This window comes from Bubalus kerabau, chromosome 22 (genome assembly GCF_029407905.1).
Source record: "Bubalus kerabau isolate K-KA32 ecotype Philippines breed swamp buffalo chromosome 22, PCC_UOA_SB_1v2, whole genome shotgun sequence".
NCBI classification, from domain to species: domain Eukaryota; kingdom Metazoa; phylum Chordata; class Mammalia; order Artiodactyla; family Bovidae; genus Bubalus; species Bubalus kerabau.
In genome coordinates, this window is record NC_073645.1 from 17,595,088 (window position 1) to 17,612,985 (window position 17,898).

Below are 17,898 nucleotides of genomic sequence, written 5' to 3' on the forward strand. Positions count from 1 at the left end.
TGATTCGGTTATGCCGTGGTAACAAACAACATTCACGTCTCAAAGGCTGAACACGAGAAAGATGTATTTCTCACTCAAGCTACATGTCCATCTCAGGTCAGCAGGGGGCTCTGTTCCATGACATCCTCACTGGGATCCATGAGGCCCCTCCAGCTGGAACTGGGAGGGAGCAGGGAGAAGCGGGGAGCTCCCGGGCCTCACTGTGGCAATTGATTGTTCCTGCCTGGAAGAGAGGTTTAAGCTCACAACCCATAGGCCAAAATTAGTCACATGGCTCTACTGGGGGTGGAGGGCAGAGAAGAATAATCTTTCCATACAACTAGCAGGGGAGGAGAATCAGAAAAAGAGGAACATGGAGTCTCTACCACAGGAGCTAGCGTATGTCTTGCTTATGATGGGCCACCAATAGACATGTGTTGAAAGAATAACCAAATGAATGAACCTAGATGCAGTCATCAAAACATAAGAACGCTGACTGTGATGGCATATGCTTCATTTTAAATTCATTTTCATTTTTTACAAGTAGAGGAATGTAAACATATATGAGCATTTTGTTTTGCCCATACACAGATTTATACCTCTGAAGTAGAAATACCTCATTATATCTCTGAGGTATAAATCTGTGTATGGGATATGGATATGTGTTTTCTCTGTGTGTGCATGTAAAGAGGGAAGGATGGCATCAGGGAATTGTGAGCACACACGTGCTTTCGAGAGAAGTAGGAACTGCACCGTCATCTCATGGAACAACCAGGGATGAAGAAAGAGTGCCCTCAACTGTGTTAGAGGAAGGTGGATGGTAGTCCCATTGGAGTGACTCAGCTGCCTCAACTCCTTTCTCTTAGGAAATAAACCTCTGCATTATTCTACTTTTTAAAAAGCATATGTGCATATATATATATATATATATATATATATATATATATGTTACAAAGTTTTTTTGGCCTCACTGTGTAGCATGCGGAATCTTAGTTCCCCAACCAGGGATTGAACCCATGCTCCCTGCCTTGGGAGCCCAGAGTCTTAACCATTGGACCACCAGGGGATTCCCCTATGTTACTGTAATTATAATGAGATGCTAATAGGATATTATGAAATAAATAATATTCTTAGGAGGACCATCCTGAGACTGGACTTGGGCCTGATGGAGGGAGACGCAAGAGAGTGCTTGACAAGACCCTTTGAGGGAGCAAGTGGACTCAACCATAGGAAGTGACGCAGCTCAACAAATGCCAGTGCGGATTCTGTTCCCCTGGGAAAACCATGTTCCCATCAACAGTCTCTCAGTTCGTGACCTAGACACTGCAGCCTCGGTGAATCTCTTCTTCTTTTCTATCTAATATGACCGTTATTACCCTAGCAAGGTAAGCTTTAAGTCTAGAAAAATAAATGAAACCCATAGCCATGCTGTTTTTGAAGTGGATTTAAATGTGGGTGTAACTAACCTTTAGAGTCACTGTAACTCTTAGATATATTTTCATTCAAGAGAATTCACCATATAAAGTTTGCAGTGTTATTGAAATGCTTAAAAGACCTTTGACTGAATTTGAATCAGCCTGTAGATAGCCAAGGAAACTGGTTCATGAAATGTGTAGTTCGGCTTATTAGTTGCATAATAGTGTTTAAATATTTGGGAAAATGTGCTTAATCAATGTAAAAACTTAGTAACCTGAACATTAAACAAAAGTAAGTAGTGGTTAAGTGTTTTTTCCTATGCCAAAAGGCCCTGAGGTGTGAAAGATCCTAGCAACAGACAAGACATGTATTATCCAGTAGATTTAACTGACTGTACCTTGGAGCAAAAAGGCATGAGATCTGGTTATTACTATTGAAAACAAAATCCAAACTAATATGCTTAGCAGGAAAACCCAGTTGGCAGCTGCAGGGGTTGCCTTTTATGATCGTGTCTTTTGACAAGGATTATTGTATTAATATAAGTTGTGGCTTGATCAGGCTTAAATTGTGGGCAAATATTTTTCCATGTTCGGTTCTCTAGAATAAGCCCAAGGTCTGTTCCCATAAACCATTTCTGAGGTCAGGTTTTTAAATGAGGGGAACGGAGAGGTGAGGATTTTAGAAAAAGAGCAGGCCAAGCAAGCTGGCCGATTACAGGACTTTTAAGGAAAGGAAAGATTAACATTTGATTTTATGTTGTGTTATGCTAAACTCTTTGATCTCCCCTAAATGTTCCTTTACGTTGCCATATAAACAAACAGACATTTCTGAGGTCTAAACAGTTTCATTTCATAGAGCTCGGAGAAGGCAATGGCACCCCACTCCAGCACTTTTGCCTGGAAAATCCTATGGACGGAGAAGCCTGGTAGGCTGCAGTCCATGGGGTCGCTAAGAGTCGGATACGACTGAGCGACTTGACTTTCACTTTTCACTTTCACGCATTGGAGAAGGAAATGGCAACCCACTCCAGTGTTCTTGCCTGGAGAATCCCAGGGACGGGAGAGCCTTGTGGGCTGCCGTCTATGGGGTCACACAGAGTTGGACACAACTGAAGTGACTTAGCAGTACCATGAAAGAACAAGTATTGTCGATGCCTATGTAATATAATTAATGGATATCCCCCATTCTCCTTATTGCCTACAGCCACCAAGGTTCAGCTATTTTTCTGGAATAGTCAGTTTGACTTGTCACTTGGCTGGCTGATCTAAGATGCTCTGCAGATTCTCTGAGGACTTATGAGCTAATAATGCTTAGGGATTTCGTGTCCTGAAGAACTCTTTAATCCCATGCTTCCTGAATCCCACTCTAAGCCAGGGCCTTCTGTCACATCCCAAGAGTTACAGGCCAGTTTGAAAGCTCTGCTAAACAACCTTTCTCCTCGGCCCCTGGGGGGTTCCTGCGAGGTGCCCCTTAGGGCTTTCCTGGTATCTTTGGCCAGGATGTAGCTCCTTCTTGGCACTCTGCCTCTGGTGGTGTTCTGAGGGTCTCTTCCTTTCTAGACCAGAGCAGCACAGCACGCCACGCCATGGGTGAGATCAGCCAAGAGACGGTGGAGAAATACCTGGAGGCCAACCCTCAGTTCGCCAAGGAGTATTTCAACAGGAAGTTGCAGGTGGAGGCGCCGAGCGGCGGAGCACAGGCACCGGCCAGCGCCTCCTTCCCCGGCCAGACGCTGGCGGAGGAGGCGGCCCTGTACCTGGAGCTGCTGGAGGTTTTGCTGCAGGAGGCGGGCAGCGTGGAGCTGGCGGCGCACAGGGCCCTGCAGAGGCTGGCGCAGCTGCTGCAGGCAGACCGCTGCAGCATGTTCCTGTGTCGGGCCCGCAACGGCACGCCGGAGGTGGCCTCCAAGCTGCTCGACGTCACCCCCACCTCCAAGTTTGAGGACAACCTGGTGGTCCCCGACAGAGAAGCTGTGTTTCCGTTGGACGTTGGGATAGTGGGGTGGGTTGCTCACACGAAGAAAACCTTTAATGTTCCAGATGTGAAAAAGGTGAGTGGTCTGATGGTGACACTGGAGTGGAGAGGAGGTCTTGGTGGCCTCGCGGAGGAGCATGGGAAAGAGGGGGTGAGGGGGTGGGGGTGGGTCCAGGCGCCATCCTTGTGGCTGTGGTTTGGCTATAACCTGGGGAGTGGGTGGTGGAGAAAAGGAACCCCCAGGCCAAGAGTGGCTAGATTTAGCAAATAAAATGACTAGATGCCTAGTTCAATCTGAATTTCAGATAAACGGTGGATAATGTTTTAGCGTTATATCCCCTGTAATGTGGGGCAACCTTACCTGGGCATGGGGCGGTCCACACCTGCTTCTGCACACCTCTTCTGTCCTCTGGACACTGTTCTGACCAACAGGGTAAAGCAGGCCACTCACTGGGGAGATCAGCCAACAGGCCAGATGCCAAGACCCCTGAACTGCTCCCCATGCCTCTCACCCACAATCCTTTGAAGACTCTCAGCTCTTTGGGGTGAACTGGCTCAGGAATGATTCTCTCACCTATAGATCAAGTGTGAAAAAAGAAAAATGACATGAAATTTCAAATGTTCCCATCTGGATCATAAAAAATACATGAATTTAGGTGATGATTAAGTGCAGTTGGCCATCTCAACCCCTCCTAATTCAGATCTACCAAGAATTTCCAATCCTGTAAATGGGACATTTGAACCCTCCCGAAGACCAGTTGAACACTACATAAATTATTGTGTTTTAAAAAGAACGTTCTCCTTCCAACTAAAATGCTTGTTCATCTAAGAAAAATTAGAAAATACAAATGAAGAGGGAGGAAATGCAAATCACCCATAATCTCTGCACTCAGTAGTGCCGAGGATCCCAGCCTGAAGTTTCTCCTGCCAGCCCTTTTCCTACACATGCGTTCTGTCATTTTGCTTTGCTGTTAACAAAGGGGAGAGCTAGCAGATGATGGAACAGAACTGACTGGGGGCAGCCCCTGAAACGCTTACTGTGTAGAGGTTTACTTACGTAGAGGGCAGCTGGAGGCTGGAGGATAATCCCCTATGCGCCTCCTGAAGCTGATTACAGGAGGGGGGCTGTGCGGATCCACAGGAGGTGCAGAGGTTGTCAAACATTAGCAGCACTCAGCAAACAGCCCCAGGGGCAAGGGTTGCTGTTAGGCACTGGAGGGTCCTCAGTCTTTACCACCCCTCCCTGCAGTGCATTCCGTCTGGTTTCAGTAGGATTTTGGGTCTGCTGCAGCTGCTTCTAGTGTATAAAGGGCCTTAAGGCAAAGTTCTTGGACCCCAGGGAGGAGACTCTGCCTGTACATCCTGAAGTTTTCTCATGAGAATATGCTTCTTGCAAGTCTCTGACTGCAGCCATCTCCAAAATGATGAGGATAGCAAACTTAAGAAAGTGACATGCAAGACTTTTTTTCAGAAAAAAGTTTTTGTTGTTGTTTTTAAAGGAGAGATGGATAAAATGACTTCTGGTGTATGTGTGTTTGTGTGTGTGTGTGTGTGTGCTCAGTCTTGTCCAACTCTTTGCGACCCCTTGGACTGTAGCTCGCCAGGCTCTTCTGTCCATGGAATTTTCCAGGCAAGAATACTGGAGGGGGTTGCCATGTCCTCCTCCAGGGGCTGCACTGGCAGGCAGATTCTTTACCACTGTGCCACCTGGCAAGCCCTAACTTCTGCTATGCTCCTTTATTAATGAGTCCAGTCCTGTTGAGGACAGAATGATAGAAAGGAGCTGCTTAAGAGATCAGGTGGCCTGGGTCTGCTGCTGTCCATGATGGACACCCCATAGGCACAGCGGTGGTAAAGTGGGGGAAGGGTCACTCAGTTCTCCCTTTTACTGAGTATGTGTGAAGACAGATGCCCTCCCGCCCTCCTGAGCTCCCTTCTGAAAAGGGACAAAGACCTCATTTGCCCTTCATTTCTACTGCTTCTGAGCATTTTTTTCCCCCTCTGAGAATGGTGCTTTTCAACTCTGGAAGCACATTAAAATCAAACTGGGAGCTTTTTTAAAAATACAGATGTGTGAGACTCTCACTAGACCAATTACATCAGGCTCTCAGAGACTGGGATGCAGCCAGGAGTATGGTTTAAAAGCTACTCCGGTGATTCTAATAGGCAGCCAATGTTGAGAACCACTGGTCTTCTGGATGAAGAGATGCAAGAGGAGGAACTGAATTTCAAATCAACTGTAGACGATTAGATGGAAGGGCTCCTGGACTGTTAGTTTAAGTCTTCCCTTGGGCAGACAGGAAGTTGAGTCATGGGGGCTGCGTCTCTCCCAGGGTCCAGAGTCTGATCGGTGATGAGAGGGACTGGAGAAGACGCAGCCTCCTGGCTGTGTTCCCACGCTCACCCCACCCTGCAGCCCTGCAGGCTCACCACACTTAAGTTGTTGTGGTAAAATCTGCAGAGAAAGGAGTTAGAAACCACTGTTTTAAGTGACGTTTCGACCACCTCTTCACCTTTTCATTGCACTTGACGCTTGATGAAGATTCCTCTTGTTCTTGATTTCACTTGATTCTGGCAAAGACCTTGTGCAGAAGGCCAGGACTGTATTTTTATTTCCATCCCGTGTATGTGAGAATCTTCTCCAGGTCAGTTAGGCACAATGTGGTGGATCTAGGCTCATAATCCGCGTCTTGCAAGGCCGCCCTTTTTCTTTGCCACAGCCCTGACCACACACAACTCCTGCCTGGTTGGCAAGTGTGGGCACAGGGAGGAAAGGACTGCCTGCCCACAGATGGAGAGGCAGAACTGGGTACTCCCAGCCTTGGCAGCAGAGAAGCCACATGGTGTCAGGTGAGAGCTTTGGCATCAGATGACCTGGGTACAGATCCAGGCCTGAGACTGGATGAGGGACTGTGTTTCTCCACGAGAGAAATAGAGGGAACCAAATCACAAAGTGCCTGACTCCCAGGAGGTGCTCAATAAATGACGGCTATGATCATATTAGTGTCCAGAGAGTTTGGGGGCCGGGTACAGGTGGCCAAAGCCGGGTCAATGGTCACTGCCTGTTTTTAAAACAGGTTAAAGTCAGGGAAACTTAATAACAGGAAACTGTGACATATCCTCATCAAGTTAATCATTTCCTATTCTATTGGGAAAGCTGGTGATTAACTCTATGGGTGGTTCTCCTGGCAGTGGTTTAAAAGAAAGCCATGTGAGAATCCTAAGTTTTCAATAATTAACAGGGTGCTTATAGCTTGCACTTATAGCTTTCCATCCTTGTCTCCTGACTCCGGATCTCCAGATGTTTGATCAGAATTTAACAGTGCTAAGATTGAGGATCCAGGCAGCCCTCTGCTCTAAACGTTCCCAGTTGCCTTCATTGACTTCTTTGAAGAAAAATCATTGAGGGGACTTCGTGAATCCAAAAGATACAGGATTTACTCACAGAAACTTTACCAAGGATTATTTGAACCAATGAAAACACAAAACCAGAGAACCTCGCCTCACCTACCCTGAAATTTGATGGATGGTTTTATCCAAGATTTTCAGATATGATGATAAGCAAGTATTAAGTTTTGAAACCTGTAAGTCATTTTCTCAAAACATTCAGTTGAATGTAAGAACATATTCTTGTGTTTAGAATCTAAAATAAAATAGCATCAAGTTTTGAGGCTGCAGAGTAAAAATGTGTTAGCCAAGAAATGCTGCCCAGCTCCATCCCATGGTGCATGTTTTGGGCATTTTGGTTATTCCTTCAATGCCCAGCATCACTGTGTAAATGAAAGTGATCACCTTCTATAATGGATAATAGGTTAGGAGGAAAATGGACAGTGAGCCAGCCTGGGCTATAGCAGTGGATTAAGAGAAAGAACCTGTCAAAGTCTGGAGGTGTCCTGGACTGAGTGAAGATGCTGCATGAGAAAGTCACAGATACAGCAGTTAGGAAAAAACATGGCTCTTGTTGGCACAGGGCAGAGAGCTAGCCCTTAGGAGCAAGCATGCTTCTAGGCATAGGAGGCCTGCATCAGCTAAGAGCATCTAATTTCTTCAGTGATTGGAATTGGTTAGAAAAGCTAGAAGCAGAAGCCAAATGATGGGGCTTCCCTGGTAGCTCAGACGGTCAAGAATCTGCCTACAACGCAGGAGACCCAAGTTTGATCCCTGAGTCATGAAAAACCCCTGGAGAAGGGAATGGCAACCCATTCCTGTATTCTTGCCTGGAGAATTCCATGGACAGAGGAACCTGGAGGGCTACTAGTCTGTGGAGTCACAAAAAGTCAGACACAACTGAGCAACTAACACATCACATCATCATTGGAAGCCAAATGGCAATGCAAAACCTGAAGGACTTCTCATCCAGTGAAAGTAAAAAAATGAAAGTGGAAGTCGCTAAGTCATGTCTGACTCTTTGTGACCGCATGGACTATCCAGTCCATGGAATTCTCTAGGCCAGAAGACTGGAGCCTTTCCCTTCTCCAGGGGATCTTCCCAACCCAGGGATTGAACCCAGATCTCCCGCATTGCAGGCGGATTCTTTACCACCTGAGCCACAAGGGAAGCCCTGTCATCCAGAGAGGCCCCCAAAGTCCCAGGTTTGGCTTCCTAGTATTTATTGAGCACCTACTATGTGTCAGACTCTTTTCTAAGTGCTCTGCCCACACTATATTATTCTTTTTACATCAGGTATGATAGACAGTAGATAATATCCAGTGTTCCCATTTTCAGGTTAAAAAATGAGGATGCAGAGGGTAAGTAGCATGCCCAGGGGCTCACAGCTAGTGAATCAGGAGCTGGTTTCAGCCAAGGACATCTGACTCGGGAACCTTCTTCACCATTATGCGATGCTGCCTCCTACATAATTAGCTGGTTTCTGGGGTTCCACTTTGGGAGGGTATAGAAGAAGTCTGGGGTCAAGGGCTGCATCTGACCTCCTTAGCATCCGACATTTCTAAGGATCCTCTACGGAATCAATTCATCCACTAAAGGTATAGACTCCTGGGGAAGCCAGTTTCCACTTTAGGAGATTAGAATTCAGCAGGTCTGCCATGAGGTCTGCAAATCTGCATCAGTCTGCAGGTCTTTCGGAGCTTCAGCCCAGGTCCCCTGCTCTGAGCAGGGCTGTGATTCTGTTGCCCAAGCAGTCATTGTGCCCTGATGGCGATTCTGGCCCCAAAGTCACACACCAGTGGACTCTTCCAGTTTTACTCTGGGAAACTGAACAGAGTCCAGCTGTTTATAGAAGCACCACCCACATGGGGAAATGAACATAATACAACTTGTGAAAGGAAGACCACATTGATTTTTGGCCACTGAATCTCAAAGTCAGGTGGAAATTTCAGTTGAAGTTTCAAATGATGAAGACTCAAAGAGGAGTTAGTCATGACCCAGAGCAAGCAGAGTCTATACCTGACCACAGTTGCTCTCACTTACAGCTAATAAGATAACTGCTATCCTTGACCTTCTTCCAAGCCCTTCCATTTGTGTGTCTCTCCAAACTCATCACTCTGCCCTCTACATGCTTAGTGAATTAGAGTCGTCCCTTGCGTCTTCTACTTGAAGTTGTATCTAGGATGATCCTTTTCGTTTTCCCCTAGGAAAGAAATAAAAAATACAAATGAGAGATATTGACTTGATAGAAAATGACTTCCCTAGTGGTTCAGTGGTTAAGACTCTGCGCTTCCACTGCAGGGGGCACAGTTCCCAGATCCCTGGTCTGGGAACTAAGATCCACATGCCGTGCGGTGCAACCTAAATAAATAAAAATACTTAAAAAAAAAAAGACTTTGAAAAACTGTTAAATATCTGGTGCTGTCAAGAGGGTGGTAAGAATTCCAACATTTTGTAAAAGTAACTGGTGTAAATTAAAACTTCATGTACCTGTAGATACTGCAAAAGACATTTCCATTTGGGGACTCCATCAATAAAAGTAAAAGCAAGGGTGATTAGTGCAGTATTGTTTGCAATGGGGAAAACTAAACAGACTAGATCAGTAGATATTGGTTGAGCAGAACTGGAGCCCCCACACTGTGGAATAGCATGCAAGAATCTGGAAAACTCGTTCACGTCCATATGCACCAGTCTGGAGGGAAGTCCATAAGATAGTGTTAAGTGATGAATTGCATAAAATTAGGAGAGAAAATTTTATTAAAGAAAAAGAAAATGCTTTGTCCAAGCATAGAGAAAGGCATAGAAAGAGACACACTAAGCATTGTAATACAGATTTTTTCAAGTAGGTGAGATTAGGGGGCAGTTAATAATTTTTTCCTTATGATGGTTGGGAGGTTTCAAGGGCAAATTTTACTTTTGCAATTAAAAAGAAGAGCCCTGTGGAATCCCAGCTGTGCTCTCCTTAGAGCACGCACTTCCTCCCTGTTATAATCCTGCATCCTTGCCTCCCTTCCCCTTAGAACCTCGCTTTCCGTTTGGTCACAACATCACCTCTTTCCTCCTGGCCCAACCCTAGCCTAACCCGGAGAGGCAGCAGCTCAGGTGGGAAAGCTCATTTGGAAATGGGCCATTTCATTCTATGCTTTATTCATTCTGTCTGCTTGCGGATGGTGGGGTGGGTGGGGATGTTGGCTTGGGACCATTGTCCTGCGACCTAGAGAGGATGGTCTGTTGCCCTTCCTAGATCTACATGTCATGGTTTCGTGCTGCTTTGTCAAATGTCAAATGTATGAATGTATCTTTCAGAACAGCCATTTTTCTGACTTTATGGACAAACAAACCGGGTATGTCACTAGGAACCTGCTGGCAACCCCCATCGTGATGGGCAAGGAGGTTCTTGCTGTGTTTATGGCAGTTAACAAAGTAGACGCGTCTGAATTTTCCAAACAGGATGAAGAGGTAATGCTAACCCTGGGCATCCCTTCAGACGCTCAGTAAATTTATTTGTTGTGTAACTGAAAGATGTCACACCTAATTTGTTTTTCTCCGCCATCTGTAGGTCTTTTCCAAATACCTCAGCTTTGTTTCTATCATCCTAAAGCTTCATCACACCAACTACCTGTACAATATTGAATCCCGAAGAAGTCAGGTAAAGAGAAGGTGACAGTGACTACTTCATGCTGACCTGTTTGACAAAGAGACCCCCAGAGGCGACAAGCGCAGATCCTTGTAACCACGCCCTGTGGATCAGATCCCCAGACTTCCATTCCCGGTGTCCTCTTGTGGCCCCCTCCCCGTCACCTTCCTGCCCCTCTATCTGTAGGCACAACTGGCTTGCTTTCTTCAGTCTAGTCCTGGGCAGCTGTGGTTTCTTCCTCTTTGAGGTGGCGATGATAATTACAGTCCTTACCCCACGTGGTTGCTGTGAGTATTAAATGGTCACTAGATGAATTAGTTCACATAAAGCTCTCAGCAGAGCTGTGTATTCCTGGTACATAGTAAAGATGCTACATTGAGAAGCAAATCGCTCCTCTGTTGCCTCCTTGAGCCAGAGGGATAAAGAACAGCATTGGTAGCCAGGATACCTGAGTTGAACTACTCTGTGGACCTTGGTTTCTTCATCAGTACAATGGTGGGAGGGTGGTTGGGATAGAGGACTTCCAAGGCCCTGGCCCATGCTAACTGTCCAGGTAACCTTTGACTAGCTCAGGACACATGGAAGGAGGCAGGTGGCTTTCTTCCCACAAGGGCCAGCAGTAGCCAGTGGGCCCCCAGTACTGGACCCTCTGCCTAGGAACTGCCTCTGCATTTGTGTTAGATTACTTGCCCTTTGGAGCCAAAACATTTTGGACATGGTCATGGCTTTCATAAACACACAGCTTTGCAAAAGGTCTGCTCATCATCCCACCCTGAGACTCTCGGTAGTTTGTTGGACACGTACATATGCAAAAATGGAATTGCATTGTTTGCTCACATGTGTTCCTTTTATTTGATGCATCTCCTGTTTTCTTCTGACTAATGCTCCTCTTCATACTGTATTTTGTTTTGATTGTTTTCTTTGTAATACCTACTTTCAGATTCTTATGTGGTCAGCCAACAAAGTATTTGAAGAGCTCACAGATGTTGAGCGACAGTTTCACAAAGCGCTCTACACTGTCAGAACATACCTGAACTGCGAACGATACTCCATTGGGCTTCTGGACATGACCAAGGAGAAGGTCACTGTTCCATATGTTTTGTCTCCCCTATCACCGGCTATAAAATGCACATCACATGAGATGCAACCCATTAAAAAATGGATACACTATGTGAACTACCGACATAGATCTTAAGAATCAGTCCCAAGAAAGTATGGTACTTTCATCTTTTATATAAAGTCAACTTAAAAATCATCAATTACATTTTACATGGAAAAGAAGAAGGGAAAGTGAACTTTTTGGAGTAAAAAAGTATCTAGACTTGGCTTTTCCATTTCCTAGCTCTATGTGTCTTCAACAAGTCTTTTTTTCTTTTTAAAAAATTAATTAGTAGACCATATTCTTTTAGAGTATTTTTAGGTTTACAGAAAAAAATGAGCAGGAAGTTCAGAGAGTTTCCATACATGTTCTTTTCCTTCCTCTTGCCCTCCCTCCTTCTAACTATGTGTCAGGGTAGGTGCTCTGTATTATTCATTTAATCCACATAATGACTCTGTAATACACATTTTGTTATTGTCTCCGTTTTACAGATTTAAAAGATTGACTTGTTTACAGTCACAAGTTCATAAACAGCATTACTGAAAAAGAGATTTAAAATTCCAGAATTATAAATTAACATAAAATATGCAAACCAATGGCACTCAGATATGGTAGGTAACAGGACAGTTTGCTTAATAGTGTTTAAATATATTTGCCTTCAGGAATTCTATGATGAGTGGCCAGTCAAGCTTGGAGAAGTCGAGCCTTACAAAGGTCCAAAGACACCAGATGGCAGAGTGAGTGCAGACATCTTTGTTGATGATATCTGTGCCTGGTTTTAGCAGCTGTGTGTAAAGAAAAGAGCGCTGGCCCAAGAAGGACTGGGCTCTAGTCCTGGGACTTCCTGGAGGACCTTAGAGAAGCAGAAAGCACTGGGCAAGGAGTTTGAGGTTCAAGTTTCAGCTCTGCCCCAACCAGCTGGGTTGCCCTTGCCTTCACTCGTTTAACTTCTCAGTTGTCTTTTCTGTGACACTAGGGTTTGGTGGATCAGTGCTTCTCCACAGGGAGGGAGCATTAGAGCCTCCTGCATAGTTTTTAAAACACACTGTGCCCAGGCCTTTCTTCTGACATGCTGGACTGGGATCTGCAGACAAAGGTTGGCTTAGATTTACTTTCCCCCTTGATTGCAAGTTTCATAGGAAGCTTGTTCCACCACCATATCCCCAGAATACAGGAAAGGGAAGGCAGGGGACGGAATGTGTAGGTTCTTCATCTGCCCAAAGAAGCAGAGAGACTAGTTCTCAAGTCCCTTCCAGCTTTGACAACGTATTCACAGAATCCTGCTTCTTAGGCACCCATTCAGAGTGCTGGAAGGGGTAAGTGCACTGTGCAGCTGGGAAGGGAAAACACTGACTGAGGCTGAGAAATCCCATGATTTGTTCTATGGAAGTATTAGTCTGATATGTCTGGACAACAGAAATTAAAAGAAAACCGAAGGTTCTCCTAGAAGTTGTTAGGGTGTATTCAGCTTTCTAAAATTAGTTCCGCTGTTTTGTTCATATGATAAGTGGTCAAAACAATTTCTAGTTTTATTGTAAGCTTGTAATTAGGACATGAGGAGCTTGGTAATTTATGTTATGTGAAGAAATGTGGTTGGGAAATAAAATATTTAAATTAAAAAAAAGTTCATTAAGGAAAAAAGTTTGGGAGGTAAGATTTTTCTCATATTCTCTCTCTTTCCTCTTAGGAAGTCATCTTTTATAAAATCATCGATTACATTTTACATGGAAAAGAAGAGATCAAAGTCATTCCGTGAGTTTTGCCATGAAGCAGCTGCAGGAGTTGCCTTTTAATGTTTGTATTCAGTGCATTTCTTTGCATAGCGATGATTTTATTTTCTTCTCATCTTCCTCAAGGACACCTCCCATGGACCACTGGACTCTCGTTAGTGGGTTGCCAACATATGTCGCTGAAAATGGATTTGTAAGTTATTGAACAAATTTGAATCTTAAGTAATATTGGATGAAACTCTCATTAGCTAAGAGATAGGAACAATTGCCGGAGAAGGCAATGGCAACCCACTCCACTACTCTTGCCTGGAAAATCCCATGGACGGAGGAGCCTGGTAGGCTGCAGTTCATGGGGTCGCAAACAGTCAGACACAACTGAGTGACTTCACTTTCACTTTTCACTTTCATGCATTGGAGAAGGAAATGGCAACCCACTCCAGTGTTCTTGCCTGGAGAATCCCAGGGATGGTGGGGCCTGGTGGGCTGCTGTCTATGGGGTCGCACAGAGTTGGACACGACTGAAGCGACTTAGCAGCAGCAGCAGCAGCAGCAGGAACAATTGCGAAGGCAAGAACGCACCAGGTAAGGGTAAGATGGCCACTTTGGCACAGGACACAGGAAAGAAGAATCTTGGCAGTTGGAATGTATGTGAACTAGAAACTCCTCGACTCTGCAAGAAAATATTTAGTCAACACAAGAAAGACAGATCCATCTCCCAGCCTCTTATTCTGCAGCCACATAAATTTCAGACATCCTTGTAGCTCATGACTATGATTCATGCTGGGTTTAATTTGACCTTAAATATAGTTCCCCTTGGTCACGACTTTTGAAACTCGGAAAATTACTGACAAAAAGAAAAAATATATAAGGAAAGGACTTTGCCATTGATTGCAATGCAAAATGCATTGAGTTGATAGTGGAGGTGAAGATTTTTGCTCTGGTCTCTCATGTGGGGCGGGGGTGTGGTGGGGGGGAAGAGTAGGCCAGGTCTGGCTGAGAGGTCAGGGGTGGGAAGACAACAAACAAGAGGTCTCTGGTGGGTCCCATAGACCTCAAGGTCAGGGGACCAGTAGCTTTCCCACTTGGCCTTGACCATACTCTCCTTCCTTTTCATGGCTGACTTCTCTCCCTAGTTGGGCTTCTCCACCATCTGTGTCATTTGTTTGGCATCAAGATACCTCCCTGCAAGAATGTTCCTTGTTTTTTACGTTTCTTTATGTTGGCATCTTTCCTTTCCCCCTTCAAACTCAAGTTTCCAAAAAACTATTTTTATAGCATGTATTTGCATGGTTGTTTTTTCTTTAGTGTTGTCATTGTGTTCATGCATCTTCATTATTTAGTAAATGAGCATGTGAATTACAGTGACTTAGGGGTCACAGGGGAAGTGAAACAAAATTTAGGTTGTTTAATGTTTTTTCTTTTACTGTGACAAATTTGCCTCTGCTTAGTGTGAATATTTCTGGATTCAGAATGGTGACAGAGTAAGGAAAATTCTGTTGTGACTGCAAGGTAATCTTTCTATGTAGTGATTCTTTACCTTAGGGTTTCAGGGAGGATGCCTAATTCTGGGCTTGTCGGTTACCGGACAAAGTGGCCTCACCAAGTGACATGATTTCTTAGTGTAGAGACATGTTGAAGGGGAAGAAAAGAAAAAGGAGAGACAATTTTATGTCTTTTAAGAGTAATTAGCAATATATACCAACAAATATTATGAAATAATTGAAAAAAATTATTTTTTTTTTTTTTTGCTGAACCACACGGCTTGCCTGGATCTTAGTTCCTGACCAGAAACTGAACCTGATCCCCAACAATGAAAATGTGGAGTCCTAACCACTGGACCACCAGGGAATTCCTGTTTTTTTAATATATAACTGAACTATTTTTAAATGTCACTCCTGACCTGGTGGTACTGACCAAAGTATTCCAATTCATTCCTAACTGAATCCACAGATACCACAATTTTTCAGCCTCACTGAAATAGCCAAGTAGCTTGGCCCTTGGCTTCTGTCCTTTGGTTTCCTGGCAGCCCATCTATCAAACTCCATTTGGGGTTTTTATCAAGTTTGATATTCCCAAAGTTGCCACAGGTGGTATAAAGGAATTTATGCACCACTTAAAATTTTTTTTTATTGGAGTATAGTTGATTTACAATGTATTTGTTAGTCTCTGCCAGACAGCAAAGTGAATCAGTTATACTTGTACATGCATCCATTCTTTTTTAGATTCTTTTCCCATATAGGTCATTACAGAGTATTTGAGTAGAGTTCCCTGTGCTATACAGAGGGTCCCTGGTACCTATTTTATATATGTGTGCTCAGTTGCTCTGTCATGTCTGACTGCCATCCCATAGACTGTAGCCTGCCGGGCTCCTCTGTCCATGGAATTTTCCAGGCAAGAATACTAGGGTGGGTTGCCATCCCTCTTTCAGGGGATCTTCCCAACCCAGGGATGGAACCCACATCTCTTGCAAATCCTGCATTAGCAGGCAGATTCTTTACCACGGTGCCACCCGGGAAGCCCTATTTTATACATAGTAGAGTGTATATGTTAATCCCAACATCCCAATTTATCTCCACCCCATAACCATAAATTTGTTTTTTACATCTGTGACTCTATTTCTATTTTGTAAATAAGTTCATTTGTACTATTTAGATTCCACATATCAGCAATATCATATGATACTTGTCTTTTTCTGTCTTATTTCACTTAGTATTATAATTTCCTGGTCCATCCATGTTGCTGCAAATGGCATTTTTATTTTGCCCCACTTTTTAAGCACTTCTTCTCTCCTAGATGTTTCCCAGGTAAAGATTTTATTGTCCAAAAATCAATCTGGAGAAAACTAATGCACCAAAGTTTAATCCTACACAAGCTTTTGACACCTAAGTCATGAACACTCTTTCAGGAGTGCAAAATTTTATCAGTTAATCACTTAACTTGTAGCTTGCAAAGATGGAAACTTCCAAGTTACAGATGTTCTGACTTTGATGAGGATATTTAACCACAAGCCTGATAGTTATCTAAAGAATCCTCTTTGTTGGAAGAAAAAAGTTTATAATAATAAGTTTGTCATCCCTGATGACTTCAATAAAAGGAGGAAAAATTAGAACATGAGAGAAAAGATCTTCCCAAATACAGAACTTCAGGGACTCATGAGAAATCCAAAGTATTAACTCCCAGAATGTTCATCAAGTAGCTAGAAATAGTGATGAGAAAAAACAAGGATGGGAAAATCATTAGTCTCAGTTTTTTCTAGTTGTTTTAACTGGAAGAATAAACCTAAAGCTAATTAGATGGAATTGATTTAATTCCTTCCCATTAAAATTGCAGTATTTTTAGGGTAAAATCATTGAGATTAAAAAGCAGATCAATTGAAAATTTGGGAGAAATAAAAAACAAATGGGGGAGAAGGCAATGGCACCCCACTCCAGTACTCTTGCCTGGAAAATCCCATGGACAGAGGAGCCTGGTAGGCTGCAGTCCATGGAGTGGCTAGGAGTCAGACATGACTGAGCGACTTCACTTTCACTTTTCACTTTCATGCATTGGAGAAGGAAATGGCAACCCATTCCAGTGTTCTTGCCTGGAGAATCCCATAGACGGAGAAGCCTGGTAGGCTGCAGTCCATGGGGTCGCACAGAGTCGGACACAATTGAAGCGACTTAGCAGCAGCAGCAGCCATGCAACAAAAGCCAACTCATTGAATGGTTCATTTGCCAAGTCATCAATTTGCCATGTAACCAATTTGCCAGAATCGATTCCAAAAGCTGTGGAGGATTTTTTCCCCCCAGATTTTGTTTCTATCACAGATTCACTGCTTTTGCTTTACTGCTGCCTTTCACCTCTCAGCTCCTGCCCTCAGCCCCACCCCTGACGTTATCCTTTCTGCTGGCAGCCCAAGACTGATGGCAAACTCATGTAAATCTAGTGTAAGGCTGCTGCTGCTGCTGCTAAGTCGCTTCAGTCGTGTCCGACTCTGTGTGACCCCATAGACGGCAGCCCACCAGGCTCCCCCGTCCCTGGGATTCTCCAGGCACGAATACTGGAGTGGGTTGCCATTTCCTTCTCCAATGCATGAAAGTGAAAAGTGAAAGGGAAGTCGCTCAGTTGTGTCCGACACTTAGTGACCCCATGGACTGCAGCCCACCAGGCTCCTCTGTCCATGGGATTTTCCAGGCAAGAGTACTGGAGTGGGGTGCCATTGCCTTCTCCGCTAGTGTAAGGCATTTCTCATCAAATCACTCATTAGACAAGTTAGCATTCCCAAAATGATTTTCAGAGGACTGACCTTGAGCCATTTTGGGAGACTCCAGAATTTGGGTGAACATACATCCCAGTTTGTACGGGACAACCTCCCTTTACAGTGTTGTCCTTGTGAGTTTTTAAGTCTCTCCTTTCACTCCCAGATGTGTCACCCTGTGCTATATATTTCAAAAGGCAGGATCTGTTAAAAACATAATTTCTGTGTATAGAACAGGATTTCTCAAACTTGTGGACTCTACTGACATTGTGGGCTAGTTCTTTGCAGTGAGGAGCTGTCCTTTACACTGTAGGGGTTTTAGCAGCCTCCCTGCCCATTAGATGTTAGTAGCACCGCCCTGCCTGTGAGAATCCAAACGTCTCAGAAGTTGCTAAATGTCCTCAGGAGGATAATATACCCCTGACTGAGAAGCACT

At 44.3% G+C, this 17,898-nt stretch overlaps 1 protein-coding gene across 1 annotated transcript; it reads left to right on the forward strand.

Annotated features, from left to right (window-relative positions):
• The first annotated feature begins 1,229 nt into the window (after positions 1 to 1,229).
• Positions 1,230 to 13,248, forward strand: LOC129637095 (cone cGMP-specific 3',5'-cyclic phosphodiesterase subunit alpha'-like). Its single transcript, XM_055561070.1, has 7 exons — positions 1,230 to 1,364; positions 2,955 to 3,445; positions 10,063 to 10,215; positions 10,316 to 10,405; positions 11,334 to 11,474; positions 12,155 to 12,229; positions 13,180 to 13,248. The coding sequence occupies exons 2-7, from the start codon at positions 2,981 to 2,983 to the stop codon at positions 13,246 to 13,248; spliced, it is 993 nt and encodes a 330-aa protein (XP_055417045.1). The 5' UTR covers positions 1,230 to 1,364; positions 2,955 to 2,980.
• Positions 13,249 to 17,898: the final 4,650 nt, after the last annotated feature.

Coding starts and splice junctions, on each gene's coding strand:
- LOC129637095 (XM_055561070.1), top strand. CDS start 2,981: ATGGGTGAGATCAGCCAAGAGACGGTGGAGAAATACCTGGAGGCCAAC. Junction 3,446..10,062: donor ATGTTCCAGATGTGAAAAAG/GTGAGTGGTCTG, acceptor TGTATCTTTCAG/AACAGCCATTTTTCTGACTT. Junction 12,230..13,179: donor CAAAGACACCAGATGGCAGA/GTGAGTGCAGAC, acceptor CTTTCCTCTTAG/GAAGTCATCTTTTATAAAAT.